Here is a 22588-nt window from a genome sequence, read left to right as displayed (position 1 = left end):
GGGTGTCGGGTCCGTGGCCGTCGACCACCTTGCCACACCTTACGTCCAGCCTTGTTTATGCCTGTCATGTGTAGCGAAATAGATTTTCAACCAATTTATCTCTTAAAAGCAGATCAACAAATCTATGCGAGTGTTTGTGCACATTTGTTTGCTTGCACTCACATGTTAGCATGTTCTTGTGAAGTTGTTCTGTATGAAGATATAATATTTTCATAAAACGACTACAACATTTGACCTCTCATACCTAAACAATATTATTTTGCATTACACATAATTTAATTTTTAACATAACTAAGACTACATGTCGTTGGGGGTGCCAAATTGCTTTGGGTTCGTGGTGAATTAATTAGGGGACCAATACAAAAGTATGCATGACAAGGGTGGAGCCATCAAAGGCAACCAAGCATAGCACCCAATCTAAGTGAAAATAAGACTAACCAGGAATTATCCTCTAATTCGTATTAAAATAAAATAAAATAAAATAAAATAAAATAAAAACATACTTTTAAATAGAGTAAACTGTGGTTTTCGTTTATATGGTTTGTTTAAATCTGCGGTTTAATCTAATATGTTTAAATTTGCGATTTTCATTAATGAGGTTTCATTTTACTTGCAATTAAGCCCAACCCACTAACCCCGTTAAATATAGTCGTTAAACCCGTTAACGTGCCCCTCACACAAGGGGCAGCCTTGTCCTTTTTCTCCTCAAATAAACCCAACCTTTCGCAAGCCCCATCACGTGAGGGACTGGGGTGCATTTGGGGAAAAAAGGACAAAATTGCCTCTCACGAGAGGGACACACCGATGGGTTTAACAACCAAATTTAACAGGGTTGGTGGGGTCGGGTTTAATTGCAAGCGAAATGAAAACACATGAACAAAACTCACAAATTTGAAAGTATTAGACTAAAACCGCATATTTGAATAAACCACGGGGACGGAAACCTCAATTCCCTTTTTTAAATAAAATTGTTTTTCATAAATGACTACACAATAAGAATTATTAAAACATATAAACAAAGATAAACCTTGATTTCTGATGTCATTTTTATTTATTAATTAATTTTTCAGATTGAATCTTGAAAGTTGAAAGTATATTCTACAAAATTTACAAGGAGGATTTGATCAGTGGAATAGTTAAGTCATTTTCTTGACAGCAATTGACCCTCTGCGCACTCAATATTCACCAATCTTATCTTTTTCTCATAAATAAATTCACCCAAATAAACCTCTCAATTATTATTGTCATTTTCTCACATGTATATATTTTTATATAAATAAACTGTATTCCATTCATTTGTGATTCTTGCAGCCTTTCTTGAAATGTGGAAGTCCTCCCATTTTGCTGCTTTATTCAATGTTTCACTCCTTTTGTTCTTCTTTCTGCCACTTTTGTTTGCCCAATTAGCCTCTGCTGCTGGAACCCAAGATGGATCAGAAAGATGGGGTTATGTTGAAGTCAGACCCAGTAAGATTCAAGATTGACCCATTGTGTGTCTTTCTTTCTTTTCAAGATTCAATCTTTTTACCATTCTAGCTTGATGGTGTTTATGAAAAAAAAAGCCCATATGTTTTTTTTTTCAAGATTTAATCTTTTTACCATTGGTGTTTATGTACAAAGAAGCCCATATGTTTTTTTTTGGTTTTTTTTTTTCAAGATTCAATCTTTTTACCATTGTTGTTGTGTGTGTTTTTAATGGTCTTTATGAACACAAGAAATCCATATGTTTTTTTGTTACTTTTTCAAGATTCATATTTTTAATCATTCTTGTTTATGAACAAAGCAGGCCATATCTTTTATTATTTTTCTCAAGATTTAATCTTTTCACCATTCTTGTTTGTTTTTTATGGTGTTTTTGTACACAAAAGCCCATATGTGTCTTTACTTCTTTTCCAAGATTTAATCTTTTTTTGTTGTTGCCATTTTTGTATGTGTTTTTGATGGTGTTTAATGTTTATGAACACAGAAGCTCATATGTTTTGGTGGTATTACAAAAGCCCTTATAGAACTGAAGATCCCAACAATCCTTGGCCTGTAATTCTTTGGTTGCAAGGTGGACCTGTAAGTACTTTCTTGGTGTATGCAAATGGGATTTAAATAAAAAAATTAATTTTTATTTTTGGAATGTGTGTGATCACTATGTGTGTGTTCTTCACACAAATGTAGGGTGCTTCAGGAGTTGGAACTGGAAATTTTGAAGAGGTGGGCCCACTGGACTCTTTCTTAAAGCCAAGAAACTCCACATGGTTGAGGAAAGCAGATCTATTGTTTGTGGTATGAAATCTTGTAAAGTTTTAAACTTTTTTATATATATAAAAAAAGAATTCTTTTTATGAAATTTGTTATATGTTTTATTTATTTTGGTGGGAAATTAGGATAATCCAGTTGGGACTGGATACAGTTTTGTTGAGGAAGAAGGGCTTTTGGTGAAAACTGATGAAGAGGCTGCAACTGATTTAACCACATTGTTGATTGAAATCTTTAATAGAAATGAAACACTTCAAAAAAGTCCTCTTTATATAGTGGCAGAGTCTTATGGTGGCAAATATGCAGTCACTCTTGGACTCTCAGCTCTCAAAGCCATTGAAGATAAAAGGCTAAAGCTCATTCTTGGAGGTATACACTTTAATTTGAAAATCCCTCCAATAATAAAACAGATTACTTTGGTATAATTTTTCACAAAAGTTTTACGGTTTATGTTAAGGAATTGCTCTTGGAGATAGCTGGATCTCGCCCGAAGACTTTGTGGTAATTTCACTTGATCTTTTATCTATAAAAAGTTAATTTGTTATAAAGTGACAAACTTGGGTCTAAATGTCTGATTAATCAATATTTATAAAATTTAGTAACCCTGAATCAAGGTTTCTTGAACTTTGATATTGTTTTTGCCTAAAAAACTTAGAATAACAATTCGGTCGATATTTCTTGAACTCGGCCTACTTAAATCAATATTTATAAAATTTAGTTACCTTGAATCAAAGTTTAATACTTTTTTTGCCTAAAAAACTTAAGAATAGAAATTTGGTCAATATTTCTTGAACTTTAGTCTAATTAATCAATATATATAAATCTAGTCACCTTGAATCAAGGTTACTGGAACTTTGATCTAGTTAACCAAAATTTATGAAATTTAGTCACCTTGAATCCAAGTTCATTGAACTTTGATAACTTTTTGCTTAAAAAAACTAAAAACAGAAATTGGATCAAAGTTAATTACTCCCTTTAAAAGGTGTCATGTTTGAGCAATTGTGAACCTTTAGAACATATCAAACAAGATACTCATTTCTAAAACCTTGAAAAATTACTAGGCATCATGGGGTCCACTTTTGAAGGATGTTTCAAGGATAGACGACAATGGTTTACTCGAAGCAAACAGGTTGGTTTTCCATCATCAACCGTGTAAATTATGATATTTTCGCGTTTGTTATTCACTTGGAGACATGATAAATGCTTTAAATTGGATTATATTTACTTTTATCTAACAAGCCCATGTCAGGAAACAGTCTTGTTGAGAAAATAAAGCAGCAAATAGCAAATGGGAAATTGAAAGCTGCTACCGAAACATGGAGTGATCTTGAAGAAGTGATTGACACCAATAGCAACTCTGTTGTATGTTTTACTCCATAAGTCTAGAGGTGGAAACATCAAATACGGGTGGTTCATTTAACGGGTCAAAATGAGTTCGAGTCAAGCGGATTTTCTGTATTGCCAACGATGCGTCTGGTTAAACACATTTTGTCTAAAAAACTGTTTTTTACAATAACTGGCGTGCCATATATTATTACGAAAATCATATTATTTAAATGATGATGATAATAACAATATGATTGCGGTTAACTTTCATTTTGTCCAAAAAAATGACTTTTTTTTTATCCCTGATTGGCCTGCCAAGTATGGTTAAAAAATCATATTATTTAAAATAATAATATGATTGAGGTGACTTTCATTTTGTCTAAAATTTGATTTTTTGTATCTATCATTGGTGTGCCAAATATGATTACAAAAATCATATTATTTTAATAGTAATATGATTGAGGTGACGTTTAAGCAGGCAACATTTTGGATGTTACTGTTAGAGATAAAACATAACCCGAATGACCCATTCATAAGTAAATGGGTCAAAATTGAAAAATGCCACCTCTAGATGCTAATCAACAATCTAACTCACTTTCTTCCTGTTCTAAAACCATTTTTCCAATAAAGAAACGATGTTTTGCATTCATTGTAGGATTTCTACAATTTCTTATTGGATTCGGGGATGGATCCGGTGTCAATGACAACATCGGAACTAGTGAGGGTGGCCCCAAGGAAGAGGTACTCAAGATATCTTGATTCCTTGAAGACTTCTCCGGGTGAAAATGGTGATATTGATCTCTTGATGAATGGTATCATTAGAAAGAAACTTGGGATTATCCCAAATAATGTGGAGTGAGTTTATATTTTATTTTCTTGATTTGTCTTAAATTTAAAGTAACCAAATTTATGGATTTGAGTTTTGTTTTTACGACAGGTGGGGAGGGCAGGCGGGACTTGTTTTTGAATACTTAGAAGGCGATTTCATGAGACCAAGAATTAATGAGGCAAGATTCTAGTTATTAGTTTTTACCAGCTATTTAACGATACATAATTTTTTTTTCCAATTTCCACGTGCATTCAACGTTTTACTTGATCCCATTGGTTAAAAAGGTATTGGTGGGGCCCGTGGGAAAACTCACATTTGCAAAAATATAAAAATAAAAAGTTAAAGAATAAGAACAAGATGATTACTTATGTTTCTTCATTTACTGTTTGTTGAATAGGTTGATGAACTCTTGAATAAGGGAGTCAATGTGACTATATATAATGGTCAAGTATGATCTTTTTCCTCTTTGAATGCTAGGTTCATTTGCAAATTAAAACTAAACTTTGTAAAAATGATAAATTTGTTTTGAACTTGGTGTTGTTTTTTGTAGCTTGATCTTATTTACTTTGTAAAAATGATAAATTTGTTTTGAACTTGGTGTTGTTTTTTGTAGCTTGATCTTATTTGTTCAACAAAAGGAACTCAATCATGGGTTGAAAAGCTCAAGTAAATTCATATTTCTCTATATGGTAAATTTCCAAATTCCAATGTAGAATTACTGTTTTACCCTTGTGTTTTGTTTTCTTACAAAGGTGGGAAGGTCTAAAGACATTCTTGAGCATTGATAGAATACCATTATATTGTGGAGATGGTAAAGCTACAAAAGGGTTCACCAAGGCTTACAAAAATTTACATTTCTATTGGATTATTAAAGCTGGTCACTTTGTAAGTTTTTCACTCAACCCTTATATATCATATAACACTCATAAAAGTACTATAGTTTATAGCTCTTATATTATGGGGTCATATTTGTAATTCACCAATGAATATACTGCTTACTAGAAACATTCGACTTGGGTTTATAACGATCTAATATCATAATTTAAGTCTTGATGGAGTTGAACTCATCGTAAAGAATTCTCAAAATGTATTTTGTGATTTTTTTTCATATTGATTTGCAGGTACCTGTAGATAACCCGTGTTTAGCATTGGACATGATAGGTCACATCACACGTTCCCCTCTCCACAAAGTAAAAGATGTTATGAAGAAACAAAAGTGGAAATAACAAACTAGTAAGTCACAAAGAACAACATTAAGAGATGCTATTAACTCAATAGTATGATTATAATTTGTATGCTCATTTAAATTTTAAAATTGTTATACATATTTAAATACAATAAAGTATACAAACAATACACCGATATTGGTGTTAATTTCCATATGATATATCTATTCATGTCTACAGGGCCGTCTCCGAGAATTTATATACCTCGGTCGAGCCAAATCAAAAAGGCCCGTAGGCCTTAACGAAAACTTTTTATTCGCTTATGTATATATATGGATAAAACTTTAATCGATCGATTTATTATAAGTAGAAACCAATATAAACATGTAATTTATCCCATAAAGTATTGCTAATAACCTTATTGTTAACATCAAAAAACATATATATGTAATATGTATATAAAAGTTTGTGCCCCTAAAACTTATGTGCCCCGGCCGATGGTGCGACTCGCACACCCTCCGAGCCTCCCACGCATGTCTATTTGAATGACACTTCAGATTTAGAGTGTTTTTCCGTGTTTGATCATAGATACCTTTAATATTTACTTCTCCTTGTTTTGTCTTTAATTTAACCAAATTGCCAATTTCTTCATAGCGTGTCAAAACATATCCTAAATAGGCATGTGTAGAATGTAACCATAATTTTAGGTCCTGTTTGTTTTTCAGAGAAACCTCTTAATGGCCTCTGAAGTCTGATTCGGTAAGAGGAATTAAGAGGTTCGGCTGTTTGTTTTTTGTTTATTATTAAGAGGTAAAACTTCTAAATGGCCTCTTAAAGAAAAAGAGGTAAACAAACCTCTTACTCAGAAAAAACACGGCCAGAGCTGAGATACGTTTGTTTGTACCACCACCGCCTCCCTCTCTAGGGTTCGCTGCCTCCACCACCGCCTCCCCTCCACCTACGCCGGTCTTCACCTCCGCCGGCCCTCCATCTCCGCCGGTCTTCCTCTTTCCCCCAATTTCAGGTGAGATCGATGCTATTGTTTATTATTGGTATGAATGTGTAGATCTGGGTTATCTTTTCTAATTGAATCTTGATTAGTATGGCTGATTTCTTGATGTTTTAAGGTTATTTTGTTCATGGGTTTGTTAGGGTTTTGAATACTATCTATGACTTTGTATTTTTGATTGTTAAGAAGATGTTATACTTGTAAAATCTGTAGGCTGTAGGGTTTTAACATTTTATGTTAAGACAACTTTAATTTTAAATTAACTGCAAAAGGTTTTAACATTTAAAATGGTCAAACAGACGTTTATTAATATTCAGATGTTTTAGAAAAAACAAACAACATTAATGATTCAGATTTCAGACATTTGAACCAGCTCTTAATATTCAGATGTGGCATTCAGATCAAGACATAATTCTCTTACTGAAAACAAACGGCGCCTTAATTTTGTTATCTTCCATCAAATTTCATTCATTGTCCTATTTGCCAACATGAGGCTATCATCATAACTTTTAACTATATTATATATCAAATTCTTACAATCATTGTAACTTTATAAAGTTAAAAAAGACAGGTCATATTTTTTTAACAAATTTTGCGTCACATGTCATTTATTTATATATTTTTATAGTTTTTTTGTTTGTATATTTATGTCTTTTTTCAAAATATTTGAATCTCTCATGCATATTGAAAAAGGCCATTAAAACTACATATGTACATAATTGAAATAGTTAGCCTATTTTTATAAAATGTTTGTAAATACAGGCTATAGTTACAATTAAATTTTACTTTTATAATAACAAAATCGATTCAATTTAACTTGTACTTATTAATTCAAAAAATTTAAATATATAACCAGGGTTTAAAAAATCTATAAAAATATAAATGTTATAACATGTGTAAAAATCAATTAAAAAGTGAATTGCCCCCACCAATACAATACTCCATCCCACCGGTTGGTGGGTATGGACCGCTCCAATAGTGTATTTCCGGGTGATCACATGCCACTCATTTTTTCTTCCAATACAAGTATACCACCACTATATATGCACATGCCACTCATATTTTCCCCCATTATTTATGCTCTTGGTCTTGTCATTGTCAAGTTTCATTAACGGATACTGAATACATAATACGGGTGAGTCGAAAGAACATGAAATTATTAACAGTTCTGGACTCAATATATATAATTATTTTTTAATTTATTAAGAAAAAAATAAAACACTGAGCGAAAAAGCTGAGTAGGCCACGGCCCGTGAAAAGATCCACCCATGTCGTCCAACATTTTTTATTTTACTTTCAAATTGTGTAAACTCTATCTAGGTTTTATTGGTGTCTCTCGTGTAATCAAATTGAGATTGAAGTATCTTCATGTATCATTTGAAATCGCAATCGATTGATTTAGAAAAAGGTTTTAGAAAAAATTAAGAACTAGCATGTATGTTTCTACCCTGAAAAGTCGTATCCGAAATAGACCAAATAGTTCCTTATATTTGTAGTGAACTATCATAAATTTTATTGAAATGACACAATGATTTATGAAACACCGTGTCAATGTGTCACTTTATACTGCTAGAATTTGATAACTATCGAGCTTGTGCGAGTAAAAATAAGGTTGCTACTCACGATTGAGTGATTGACTATTGTTGATAGGAGCTACTTTCCTACTAACTAGTACTAAGACCAGGTCTAATTGCTTTAACACGTAATATTCTTTTCCTAATTACACGTTATTAGTAATTGTCTCTATTTATTACAAATTAAGTAAATATGAGAATTAGTGTTTTGAAGGAGCATAAAGTGTAACTAAAAAATGTGTCAAACTACGTACACCTATTGTATAACTTATCATTTTGTTTACCGTGAGAGCTCGTTACCAGAAAAACTCGCGGACCCATCAATATCCTAATAATATAGGATAAATAGCTCTTGCCCCTGACATGTGGTCTTCAACAGAGTTAAAAGCAGAAAACGAGTGGAAGCCAGATTCAAACCAAGACATCTGCTAGAAGGAAACACTTATCACCACGTCACCATTTAGAGGTATCACGTAACCACCGGATACTAAAGAATTTAAGATATTGTGCTTGAAGATGTACGAAAGTACTTAGCAGTTTTCGTTTTATTATACATATACGTTAACATTAAGGTATTGTGTAGGAAAATGGATGAAAACAAAAGGCTCACATAATCTGGTGTCGTGGCACTAAAGAATTTAAGATCCAAACAAGCCATGAACAATAATAGTATATACAAGGCATGAGATCTTCATACACTACCTTGGATCTTCACACACCATTTTTCACCTAACCGGCTCGTATATGCATATACGAGTTGTATAGGGCCATAGGCCCTGAGCTGCTGAAGACCTATACGGCTCGTATAGGCAGTGGCGAAGCTTGGACATACACGTCGAGGGGGCCGGACTCAATATGTATATAAAAATTCATAGACTAGAGGGGTGCGGGCTCAAAATTTCGGCCAGAAACGGGTGAATTTATACCATGTATAAAATTTTTCGGCTGGAAAATGATAAATTTACACTACCAAGCAAAAAAAAGGAGGTCAGACTCAAAATTTCGATTGGAAACGTGTAAATTTACACTATGTATACAAATTTTCGGACAAAAAGTGGATAAATTTACACTACCAAGCAAAAAACCGAGGGGGGCGGGCTCAAAATTTCTGTCGAAAACGGGTAAATTTACACTATGTATAAAAAATTTCAGCCGAAAAATGATAACTTTATACTACCGAGCGAAAAAACGGAGGGGGCCGGGGCCACCCCTGGCCCCAACTAAAGCTACGCCCCTGCGTATAGGGCTATAAAGGCCGTATAGGCCACAAAAAACTGTTTTTTTGTGTCCCCTCCGTACATTTGTTGCGTGGCCTACACGGCCCACATAGCTCTATACGAGCCGTATAGGCCTGTACATCACCATGAGGGCGGTGTATGAAGATCACATCTCATATACAATCCTGTGATTGCATATTGCTTATTAATATTATACTATGTGTTTAAAATTTTATAATATATAGTTGTTATTAGTGATTTCTCTTTTAATAGTATATTTATCTTTTTAAACTAAAGTTTCACATGCAAATAAGAATATATAACACCATGATTAAGAGTTCAACTAACACACAGTAAACACATTGAAAAAAAAAGTTATTACAAAAAAATAATAATAAACAAAGCGTTTAAGAAGCTAACCTCGATATAAAGCCCAGTATGATGTATGATTTCACAGGCTTGAGAGACAAAAAGGTATTGACGAATGCAGACCATGTACATAGTAGTTTTTTTTTTTTCTAAAAAAAACTATAAGTTGATGTTGATGACTCTATTTTTTCTAGCACTTCCAGTTTGGTTTTCCTTTTCCAACCTTTCATGGTGGCCACAAGGTTGATTAGCCCCGTAATTTGACTTTTCGTGTACTCCTGTGATGTAAAAAGTAGTTACATGATCCGAATACTATGACTACAAGAAATAAATACCCAAATTTAAGTAGAAAACTGTGAGAACAACATAAACATTGTACATATTGTTTAAATATGATATATAAGGCACTTATGTAACCACATCTTCACCTATAAGTAAAAGTAAAAGCAAGAAAAAAATATCTTACGGGATGAGCACGAGCCCAATGAACATATTCAGTTTCCGGAAGATAAAACGCCTGTTAAAGGAATGACAAATTATTAAATGTAATTTATAAAATTTTATATAGATGAATGCTCAACACGGTAAACTGTTCATTAAATTTGCCTATAGTTGTTTACCTTGATGAAAGTTTCGACTCGTAGTAATTTTGGCTTAACATTAATAATCAGAAAATGCTGAAGGCCAGTAATCAAAACCTGAACCAACATTAAAAAAAATAATAATAACTTTCAACATACCAAGTACAGAAACAATATTAACAAGTATAGACAGACGGTATAGTTAAGACTTGACAGTTTTGATTATTAATTGTGCATTGGTCGATGTGGGTAATGTTTTATCTCTAACGGGTCAAAAGGGTAAATTCAAATTTTTGCTAAAAAGAAAATAAGATTGCACAAATGGTCCCTGTGGTTTTATAAGGGTTCCAAATTTGTTAAGACACAATTACCCTCACATGAATTCCACATGACATCACTTTTCCGTTAAAAACTAACTGGGATTAACGGTGGGAGTAAATGTGCAACCCTCTCACAAACGTTTGAATTAAGTTTCCAATTTCTAAAATCTCGGGGGTGGAGGACCAAACTTGCAATATGCTCAAACCACAGAGACCGTTCACGCAGTTTTCTCTAAAAATAATAAGGGGTCAAACAAGTTATATTAGGAGAAACCTGAAAATCCAATGACATTAGAGCCCGACCCTCATCAGTACACCGCTTCACTCGTGATAAGCCTTCAACAATGGTTTCAGAAAGATTTTCAAGTCCATACCCGATTAGTGTATCTTGTACCTATGTTAAAAGAAATAGTTTCTAATAAAAGCTAATCTAATAAATACATAAATTAGCAAAAATCAGAAATGGAAAACGATAATTGAGAAAGCAAGATCATCAGTAGGCCTGTAAACGCACGGGGCTTGTTCATTTCCATTGGTTTAACTTTAACTGAACAAATGAATGAACACGAACACTTAAACAAATTTTGTTGTCTGTGTTTGTTTGTTAAACAAATGGACATGCTCTCGTTCGTGTATGTTCGCTCGTTGATAATGTAAATGTACATAAACGAACACAAATGCACATAAGTGAAAGAAGATAAAGGAATACCAATTAAAAGTAAGCATGACTATCCATATTAATAGCAAGTATACAATCCAACATTTTAAAAGTAAACAAAGGGTTTTAACATATATAAATTATCTCAAGTAATTAGTAATAGATAAATTTGAATGGATGTTCAAACAAACAGACATAAACAATGATTATAAACGACAATAAATTAAAGAAGAGACATAAATGAACATTAATGAACAAGCGATCACGAACAGGATGTGTGTTATGTTCGTTCATATAACTAAATGACCAAAAATTTGTGGTCATTTTTCGTTTAATAAATGAACGAACATAATCGAACTTCCCGCTGACCGGTTCACTGAACTTTCGATTCGTTAACAGGCCTAAGATCATGGACTTTTACCTCAGTTCGAATGCCTCCATTAGTGAGCCTCGCCTTGTAGTGCTTAAATTCTCCCAACAATAGATCAACATACCTATTAATCATGCAGGAAGTAACAAAAAAGGGTTGTTAAAATAATTGCAAACATCTTTAGCGAAGTAGTATAAAATGGAGAATGGCATTTTCTATTCTTAAAGAGTTATTTACCCGTTATGTTCCATCCCTAGTTCTTTAACTTCCCATTTAGCATTGGCAATTCGATCAGCATACCTGCCAAATGATTTGGATCCTGGTTAAATATAAAGGCAGCAATTTTGACCCATTTATTTTTGGAAGGGTCAAATAGGGTTATGTTTTATCTCTACTGAGTCAAGCGGTTAAAATGGGTCAGAATGTCACCTTAAGTGTATTTTTCATGCGTTAAACCTTCTAAATCATTTTTCTCAAAAAGTTGGATTATTTTTGAGGAAAATATAAGTTTTGTAATCATATTTTAGGAACACATTGTTTTCAGAACCAATTTATGTTGAGAACTACGAGAACCGCATAAAGCACTTATACGTCATGCATATTGATTTAATGAAACAGTGGGGTAGGCGGTTATGTAAAACCAAACGGTGCAAGGCCATTATGCAGTTCTGGCAGTTCTCAATGTATTCTTGCTGCTCAAACAATTATGAATTTGTTTATGGAAAAACCAAACGACAGAATAATGCAATTAATCTTATCAACAATAAATAGCATCCAAGTAGTTCACATGTTGTGTTTTACCCGCTAATGTGAAGAAGTAATCTTGCGGTTGTTCTATGTATCTGTTCTACAAGATCTGGGACTGAACCAACCTGATAAAAGTTGAAAAATACTTAATCCATCAAAGTGGTTACAAAGAAACAAAGCATTTAAGTCATCAGAATTAATAAGCTGAAGTGTACCAAATGCACATAGAAGTCATCAACAATTGCTGCATTATTCTGCAGAAGAATAGAATGAAGACGTGTCTTAGAATTTTGCAATAATCGTGCAACAAGAGATATAGTGTCGGCTCCTGTACATCTTTCCTGCATCATAACCATATAAAATTTAACGCACCTTTAAATACACTATGTCAGCAAATGAAATGGCATACAACAATACACCTTGAGGCCAAAAGAGGTGCTGGTCACATGACTAAGATTTGAATATGGTACACCGTTTGGCCTGTTGTCAGTATGAGATAATGGCAAATTCAAGGGTGCAGATGAAGATGAAGAGAATGGGGATGGAGATTTGACCCATTGACCGCAGTCCCGCCGTATTCTGGATAAGGCTGTTTTCAGCTGATCTGACCACCACAAAGTAATTTCATATACACAAATAAAATAATAAGTAAACAAAGAGAAAAATGATACTCACAACCAAGAGCATCGTTCAATCCTTTACCACCAGGGTTGGTGTTCTGCTGACCAAAGCTTTCAAAAACAAAATGAAAAAAAATTCCAAAAAACTGGCATATACCCTGTAACAATTGACTGGCTTACATAAAGTTGTGTGAAAGACAGACAAGAAAGCATATTATTATTAATTCACGTACCTTTAAAAACTCAATGTTAATTATGTCTAATCTTTGCATTAGCCTCGCATATTTATCCATCAGCCTATTGCATAAAAGCAACATTCAGTAAAGTGTATTTATTACACTTGGTATTATGAACTGATTGATGACTTGATCTGGGTTGTGTTTTTTTTATCTTGAAACCGCAAAAGGGTCAAGCGGGTCGAGTCACCCAATGTCTATTTTCAATACATACAACCTCCTAATTCCTAAATCGTTTAAAGTAGAGGTACATTACTCATGTAATAATTGGTGATCATGCTTAATGCATAAATTATTCATAGAAAAGTTTTTAAAAAATGAACAAAAAGTGTTTGCAAATCAACCCAACTCATCCCGACCTAGTCCACTTCAGCCCATATAAAAGTACCCCGTTCAACCCAAACTCGCATTGATCCGTTACCAAATCTGCCCATATCACAGACTAGGGGTGTGCACGAGTCAGTTTTGGCCCAGAACCGTAACTATTGGTTAACCAAAGAATGATCACCCATCGGTTATGATTAATTGATTTGCCAGGTTGATTCAGTTCGGTTAAGTGTGAACTAATATTGGCAATGAAACATTTAAGCCTGACTAAAATAGCTCAAAACAATGTTGGCAATGTAATTGGGCTGAAAGTTTGGGCTTGAAATGTTTAACCACTTCCTAAATTGTTATTAGACATTTGGGCTTGAATAATTGAAGTTTTACTATTTGGCATTTGTGTATATTACATAGCATTGAAAAATTATTATATAAAGGTAGTGGGTTGGGTTGGTTAACCCCGTTTTTCATAAACATGGGCCGGTTCGGTTTTTATCGGTTATGGAGGTACAAATAACCAAAACTAACCCACTACTTTTGATTTTCAACAAATCAAAAATGACCAATCGGTTATGGGTTAGGTTCGGTTAATTTGGTTTAATGCACACCTGTATCAAAGAGTATGGTGCTATAACTAACCTTAAGGCACAGATTGAAGATCCTGTGTGTGCTTCCATCTCTTCAACACTCCATGCTGAAGAGTGACTTCTTGAATGATTCAGCTTAGGAATCCGGCTCGGTAATTGGCTATCCTCATCAATAAAATCTGCAAGAAGATCTTCATTTTCATCTTCAGGATCAACACGGCCATTATTGCTGTGATGATTTTCATCAATATTAAGTGATGAGTTGTTTTTGTTATCGCCGTCTTTATTTGTTTCCTCATATGTAGAAGGGTCATCAAATTCCTTCGAAGCAGTTTTTGGACAAAATGGATTTCCGTCATTAATCCAATGGGAAAATCCAGTCTGTTTGAGGCTAATTTTCATCAAATCTGCTGATTTTTTAGACTGGAACTCTCTTGAACCAGATTGAATAACCAACGCAGCCCCATCACCAACAAGCCCTGCAAAACTAACTACATGGATTGTTTCTGGTGGAATTTTGCACCAGCTTTCTTTTTCCAAAACTATTTTTAGAGCCTGAAATGAAATAACTGAAAAGGCTGAAAAAAGCAAATGACATGCTAAGATAATATATCTAAATGAATATGTGATCATGTCAACTTACATATATATTCTGGCGGTGAAAGGAAGCATAGTAATTTTCACATATAGCTTTCAGTCTCAGCCTGAATTCAACAGCTTCAGCACCACAGAAAGCTTCACCAGCTAAAATGAAAATATTAAGATCTTCATAAATTCTTAAGAACTGATGAATGCTAGTGGAAACAACAGCATCAGACGAAAGCAGTACAGAAAGACGGGTTGTTGTAAGTTGCCAAAGATTCCTACGACCACTTTGTAATGTTTGTGAAACAAATGTTGTTGCATCACTTCTGAGCTGAAACCAAGAGGACCCACTGCTTGATGCCCCACTTCCACCGTCTCTGGGTTCTGAACCAGACGGGTCAGGAAATGTGGTAGCAGATGTTGTAGGTTCTTCTACTGAAGCTAAAGTGGGCTCTTGGTCCACGGGTTCAGAGAGAGAGCCGTTTTCAGCCTTTGGATCAGAAGAGTTTTGTGATGATGAGTCAGCGTGTTGGGCATTTTTAGAGGAAACAGCACCTTTATGTTCTTCCTGCATAGTAGCTGTTAAATGGTCCAAATAAACCTGTGACAGAAATTAAAGAGATACTGTAACTAGTCAAAACAGATTTTTTGAGGGTCAAAAATGGTCGGATCATGTTGATCTGCTAACACCCTTTTGTCCGCTTTTCTAATGACTAAAAAACAATGTTTATACAACAATAGTCTAAATGTTAAATTGAACAGGTTAGGAGGTTGTATGCATTTTGAATAGACTTTTAGCTTTTTACCTGTTTGATTTGACCCATTTGAAATAAAACACAACCAAATCATCTCATTCATATATAAACGCCTTCCATTGCGACCTCTAAGATCTAATCTCATGTAACCAGCTTAAAAGTAGACCAAGAAAGTGGATAAATCCGCATATTATACCTTATGATCTGAATTAAAATTCATGATTGCATGATATGAGCACATCAAATTGAAGAGGACAGCTAGTGTTGCGAGTAAACACTCTCTAAACTTGGATTCAGGTACTCGTGTGCATAGATCACTATATGTAAGCCTAATATGCAAACACAAAGAAGGTTTAAGTATATCAAACAACTGGTTACAAATGTACAGATATGATACCTGCTGTTTTGTACTACAAAAACTTCTAGATCCTGCCACATTCACCATTGCAGTGTTAGCTATTTAAAAAATGATATAGCTAATAGGTAGCTATTAAGGGTGTTTGGATGTACCCTCTGAAACGTATAATGCGATATTGAATAATTACAATCAGATAACCAGCTTGAATAATACTTGGTACACAAGTGGTAATAATACAAGTACCTGTAGCACAATATTCTTGAGCACCACATGGGTTTCAGATATAACTTCTTGCATAAAGAAGCTTTGTATCTTTTCAGCAAGACCAGGTACATCACCAATTAATGCATATGCATCAACCACCTGTAAGTATCACAACATGTGCCACAAAGCATACAAACTGTATCACTCAGATCCATATAAAAGTAAATGGAAACACCGATCAGTATATATTGTGTCACAAAGCATATTATTGTCTTACAGTTAAGAAGCTTGTTTCTTTGAAGTCTCTGCACACTCCCAGTAAAAGTGAATCCAATTTCTGTAGAGCTTTTTCCAGCCAGATCTGCATAGATAATACAATACTATATCAATATAATCTTTGTTTTGAACTAATACTGAAATTTCAACAAGTGCAGTTGCTATAATATCAATACAATATTATAAAGCATTCATGCATTCACTTTCAGACCTCTTAAAACCAAGAGTTCTAATCTAGGCCATCATATACCATTATAAAGCATACAATATCATCTTTATTTTTAACTCTCCAATTTGGAGAGTGCGGTAGCATAGATACAAGAAAGTCGTCGTTCTAAAAACAAATAAAAAATATATACTATTTTGATCACGTCCACTTAATCTAAGCCGTCCGATGCTATTTTGAGCATGATCCGTTTATACTCTCCAGTTCAGTTCTTCATTATGCAATCCTTCTAGAAGCAAACTTTTTTTTTTCTGAAAAAGGACAAATTCTATTTAATTTCGATTGCTTAAAACTGTAACCTCCACACCACGACTCATCTCTTGTATGACCAAAAGCCCTGAGAAACCGTCCAAGAGTTGAAGATACTCAGGTAAGATCTGGAATGCCTGTACAGTGAACCAGTCATGCATAAAGCTACAGTCTTGGATAGAAATATGAATATAAAAATATTTGACACAAAGGAAAAGAATTAAACAAAATGGAAATATATAGAAACAAGTTTAAAACCTTAAAAAAGTTCCCTGCAGTGACATGCGTTTCTAGTGCTATTTGCATCTCTTGTGCACGTCGAAGCTCTGCTAATACTGGGAGTACGTCCTACAATTTTTTTAGGAAGTGAAGATACAGTTTGTCATCTTATATCAACACTACAGGATTCATATAATCAAAAATAAAAATGTTAAGGGTCTTAAAAGGATGTGCAATACCAGAAGAGCTTGTTTCCTTCTAGAATTTGTGTTTACAATAAGATCCCTTGATACCTCATTTCTTGAAGAAGTTAAGTGTCGTCGTCCATTCTGCAAGTACAAGTGTACATCAATGATGATTTGTGAGTTAAAAACAAACCTAACTTAATCTAATACTTCATTATAAGCTAGACTTATTCCAGTTCCCTTAAGCTTATGGTTCAACTAAATCAAATTAAGGCAGATAAATGTGAACATCATCACCTGCTTACCATGCAAATGATGTTTGCAATCTTCATGTCTTTCTCCAGCTCCTTTACCAAATGCATTCCTTTCACTGGATAAGAAAGAAACTATTAGCATGTTGTTACCAGAATGTTGCAACTAGCAAGACCAATAAAGGTTAGATATAAATGCAAGTCATGTAGGCAGATAATAAATAATAACATACCAATGTTATATAAACAATAGAAGGTGAATTTTAGTCTTACCCATTACTTCGTGGTGATCCATTACTTGGTGAGACAAACTTTCTGTTATTTTATCCAGCTGTAATAACCTAAGAGCAGCCTGTAAACAAAAAAATCCAATTTCAACTAATAAACATTAACAGGATCTAGATGCATGGAAAAGCAAAAAAGTCAACTTGCACAATTGAACAGTTAAACAAACCCGTGTCATATAACTGAGAAAATTAGTAATTTTACTGATAAAGCAACACATTTTTGCAATATGAAAAGTTATCACACACATGCACCGTGTCACGTGAATGAGAAAATTGGGTGCCAAAATCTCTAAAAAGAATGTGATAAATCTCATGGTCATGGATGACTAAAATGAACAGAATGTATAATTTTCCAAACAGGAACTAGAACATTGACAACCTTCCTTGCATGAATGAAATGAATAATGATATTACCTTCCCTTCAAAATATGTGAGTTCATTTTCTTCAGATGAAAGATTCTCTAAAGTGTGCCGAACAGGATCAAACATCTACACACATAAATTCAGCATCTGCTAGTTATGACTTATAATATTATTCACATGGTCATTTAAAAAGCAAAACTCATAATAATTATAGTTTAGTGCTCTTTTACTGACCCTCAAACTAAAGATAAACAGATCAGTAGGGAAACAAACACATGTACACAGTAGAAATAATCAAACAATAAAAAACTTTTTTAAATTTATACAAACTAGCTTGAGTACTAGGCTAGGGACAAATTTACACTAACTGTAGAATAAAAACTAAACATAGCTGAAGCAACTTGAAAAACTACAGGATGATTGATCAACTGTGTATATACATCATAAGCAAAACTACAGAACTAGATTTTCAGTATAGACTAATGATAAGGTATCATATTTCAGGAAATGTAAGTTTACAATCTCAAAGATGTTAAACCTCTTCATAAAATTCTTCTTCAAGCTCATCCACTATTTGAGCTCGAGATGTGTTTCCATATATTGAACTCAGTTCTTCAGAACTTGAAGAGAGACTTTGCCTATGATTTGGCGGGATCGAAGCAAGTGCACGAGCTATAGTTGCTGCAGTTGCAGCCCGTGCTGGAATCTGTAAAAAATGATTTCCGAATAATCAAATTTTTAAGTCCTATTAACCAACAGCATTGACTTTTATCAAGTAACTACTTTAATGACCAAAAGATTTAGACGCGCCCTCTTTCTGGACTGAATCTGAAGAAGAAAAAATCACAGAATACACAAAGTTCTTTATGTAAGGGTGCAGCAATTAATATTGTCTAAGCTTCTACACTTACCTAACATCAAAAAGAGTCTCTATAGCTCTACACACTCAATGCATGTTTAATTTTCTTTATTATTAACTTATGGTATGTTACAACATTATAAGGTGTAACAAAATATGATCTCTTTAAACTTATCTAATAACTCATACATTCTAACATCTTGGCTTCCCCATAATAGGTCACTCAATAGTGATCTGTCTGTTTCTCTGTTACTTGCAGTGCCAATCTAAGTTTTACAATTACACGCTATCTATTTGAGGCACGTATATCCATTTCTCATATCCATTGATGGTTTTCAACTCCAATGTTCATCACAGCATATAATTAGACCGAGGAAATCAAATTCAATATGTTCACTAACTAAACATTACAATCTCACTATCCTATAGGTTGCATAACGGACAATCAACAATGAATGCATAGTAACTTGCATATACCTAACAAATACTACACTAAGTCATCATTAAAATCAATTATACTGAGCTACTATCACCAAAAACAGATCAATTCCTATATATAACACAAACACAATATTGAACAACATGTTACGCAATATAATATGCATATAAATTAATAAGGCCTAAAAGTATTTGAATGACCGACCTCGGGGCGATCGGACGTTGAAGGAAGAAAGGCAATGGATCTGGCGGAACGTACTGAAGTGAGAAACTTCTCACCGACCTTGGACAAATCCATATTATTATTATTATTTATTATTATTATTATTATTATTATTACCACCACCGGCTGGTTGTCGAATAAAAAGAAGCAACAAAAACAACCTAAAAATGACGAAACCCTGGGGACTCAAATATCCATGAATGAAAGTGAAAGCTATTGGAATCAACGACAGCATTTCAAATCGGAGCTCTGAAATCGAGCAGCCGGTGAGATTGAAGCATTGCCATTAATTGAGATCGAATGGTGAATATTGTTTGTTAGGGTTTATGAAAATGTGAGATCAAAGTGAGTGTGTGTGATTTGTTTCGGTTTGATTTTGATTTTGCAGTCTGACAAACTGTTCATTCCTTCTGGGTGGGTGCTCGCTCCTTCAACCGTTAAAACGGATTCCTTCAAAAATAAAATATATATGCTAAAAATATATATAGTCAAATACATGTATTATTTGGGAATTAGATTAACTAAAATAAAAAAAAAACAGACAATGAGTAGCGGATACAAGCCGAGTTGAATCAGTTTTACATGCTTTGTTCTCCATTCAAAAGTTCAAGTTTCATCTCAAAGTTAATGTTATCAAAGTTGTCATCTAAAACATTTCAGCTTGTTTATTAGACTATGTGTATGTGTTGTTGTTGAAAGCATTTTCTTGATTCATCCTGTGTCATGCACTACTAACTAACTGAACACTAATTATATAATATATTATTTCCCGTTAAAGAAAACTGAATTTGTAGTAATCTCCACCATTGGATCATTCTGAAACAAAATCTTGAAGATATCGGATTGAAGATTGATAGAAGCTGATTTGGATTTTACGTTCTACAAATACGAAGATGTGGTGTTTGAATTTTTCACGTTGAATCGTTTGATGATCTACTTTTCAATGTGATGGCTGTATTTGCCCTAATTTGCGATTGAGTGTTTCTACCCTTAGAATTTTCATTTTTGAATTTGGATTCTTCATAAATTAATTATGTTATATCTTTTTCAACAGTTCATATGCTGTCAGGACTTAGGAGCATATGAGCATGACAATAGAGCATAGGCCGCTTCACTAATTTTAAAGGTACGTATTAAGTGTTAGTTTTAGGAAAATTTTCACACGCACACACTGTATTGGTACTTTGCGCAGAACCATGGTGTGTGACAATTTTAAGTATGCAGCCTAATTTTGTATGTCGTTCTCAGTTAGAATGTTACTAAACCTTTTTTTTTTTTTTTGCTTTTCTTTCAGCTTACTTTGCACAACAGTGTTGTTAGCAGTTTAGTATAGCTCATTATCGAAGACGACGAATCTTTTTGGCTATAGTCGGTAATTATATGTCATCTATATTTGTCTGTCTCTGCAATATCTTTATATGTCCATGCCATACTAAATAATATATATTTTCCCTTTTTCTGCATGTTTCTTATGGTTATAACAGACTTTAAATTAATGAAGGATAATTCCTTTGCACGTAAAGTGTTTGCAGGTATACTAATTGAGTTTTGTTATGTTGGTATTTTATTTCTTTCAATTATTATGTAATAGGGTTGAGCTAGCATAACCGAAATAACCGAATCGAACATAACCGATAACCTATTTAACTAATGGAATTAACCGACTGATCAGACAGACCAGTTTTGGTTATTTCGGTTATATATACATTATTATTATTATTATTATTATTATTATTATTATTATTATTATTATTATTATTATTATTATTATTATTATGTCCTGCAGATAACTTGTACTCCCTCCGTCCCAATTTAAATGTCTTATTTTGACTTTTCAAGTCTTTCTTTTGCAACTTTGACCGTAAATATTTTTGTTCGTGTCATATAATACTTGATGAAAATTATATCAATGTAAAATACATTTAAAACTCAATCCATTCATATAATTTTCATCAAGAATTATATGACACGAACAAAAATATTTACGGTCAAAGTTGTAAAAGAAAGACTTGAAAAGTCAAACTAGGACATTTAAATTGGGACGGAGGGAGTATATGTTTCTTCAAATTGTCAAAATGCAGTCTCAAATTTGACTACTGTGTCTTTTTTTGATTTTCATTTGTGTGGTCTTTTTTTTTTATCATTTAGCCTTGATGATTTGGTTAACCCCTTCTTATTTACCAAGTCATTGTTTTAGTCATCATGTGTTCTTTCAATGTTTCATCATGTCAAGTTTGATACAATTCGTAATTTTACTTTGATATGAGCGTATGGATTGTTATTTTGTTTATAGGTTATCGTATTTTATTTTGATATTATAGAAGTTGATTTTATAGTAGGCTTAAGTTTGATGATGAACGTGTTACCAAAGAAGACATGAAGAGGGCATTGGGTGAACAATATGGAGGATAAGAGGAGGTGACTTGACAGATAATTTGTTATGGTTTGTATAGAAGTTTCTATACTATATAATATGGACTCATTTTGAATATCTTGTGTGTTACAGAACTTACAGTTACCTCAAGCAACCCCTGGGTTCTACAAATTCACCAGATGCATATATGCTTGTGTATAACTATATATACATGAAAGTGACAAGGAGAATACAATAATGTGGACGATAAGGATATAGCAGAGCACCTAAGAGTAAGTTATTTAATCTTTTGATATGGATTTTTTTTTCTCGCCTCAGGCCCAACAAACTATATTAACCTCTTTCAGCTAAGGTTGAAAAAGAAGCAAGAATAAAAGGTACACAAAAGATAAGAGAAAGCAGAGTCTCATTTATATACTGTTATTATAAAGGACAACACTTTACTAAGCCCCTTTTGAATTAGTACATTGTTTTTTAGAAACCATTTGTTTGACCTGCCTTGTAATTTAACATGACCAGGCTAGAGATCGGGACCTTCATGAACAGATAGCAAAAT

General features: G+C 33.5%; 2 protein-coding genes across 2 annotated transcripts; one reads left to right on the top strand and one right to left on the bottom strand.

The window, feature by feature from the left end:
- Nucleotides 1-1251: 1251 nt before the first annotated feature.
- On the top strand, nt 1252-5664 carry LOC143637331 (serine carboxypeptidase-like 51). The gene is made up of 13 exons (XM_077104749.1): nt 1252-1467; nt 1967-2061; nt 2167-2274; nt 2376-2616; nt 2705-2748; nt 3309-3376; nt 3504-3609; nt 4229-4428; nt 4511-4580; nt 4800-4850; nt 5016-5068; nt 5155-5287; nt 5524-5664. The coding sequence occupies exons 1-13, from the start codon at nt 1323-1325 to the stop codon at nt 5626-5628; spliced, it is 1419 nt and encodes a 472-aa protein (XP_076960864.1). The 5' UTR covers nt 1252-1322; the 3' UTR covers nt 5629-5664.
- Nucleotides 5665-9787: 4123 nt separating this feature from the next.
- LOC143637350 (uncharacterized) lies at nt 9788-19935 on the bottom strand. The gene is made up of 25 exons (XM_077104757.1): nt 19640-19935; nt 18677-18849; nt 18190-18264; nt 17762-17840; nt 17543-17607; nt 17292-17381; nt 17092-17181; nt 16884-16970; nt 16360-16443; nt 16122-16241; nt 15918-15949; nt 15717-15849; nt 14824-15366; nt 14233-14735; nt 13267-13330; nt 13089-13191; nt 12833-13017; nt 12629-12754; nt 12468-12538; nt 11904-11966; nt 11718-11790; nt 10913-11032; nt 10358-10435; nt 10204-10254; nt 9788-10015 (listed from the first exon to the last, which is right to left on the bottom strand). Exons 1-25 carry the CDS (start codon nt 19731-19733, stop codon nt 9887-9889), a joined length of 3231 nt encoding a protein of 1076 aa, XP_076960872.1. The 5' UTR covers nt 19734-19935; the 3' UTR covers nt 9788-9886.
- Between the last annotated feature and the right edge of the window lie 2653 nt (nt 19936-22588).

The sequence above is a fragment of the Bidens hawaiensis genome, unplaced genomic scaffold, assembly GCF_021521415.1.
Source record: "Bidens hawaiensis isolate Kalapana, Puna unplaced genomic scaffold, B.hawaiensis_p1.1 tig00008219_1, whole genome shotgun sequence".
Taxonomy (NCBI): domain Eukaryota; kingdom Viridiplantae; phylum Streptophyta; class Magnoliopsida; order Asterales; family Asteraceae; genus Bidens; species Bidens hawaiensis.
Note: the sequence above shows the minus strand (reverse complement) of the source record. Positions and strands in the feature narration are given on the sequence as shown.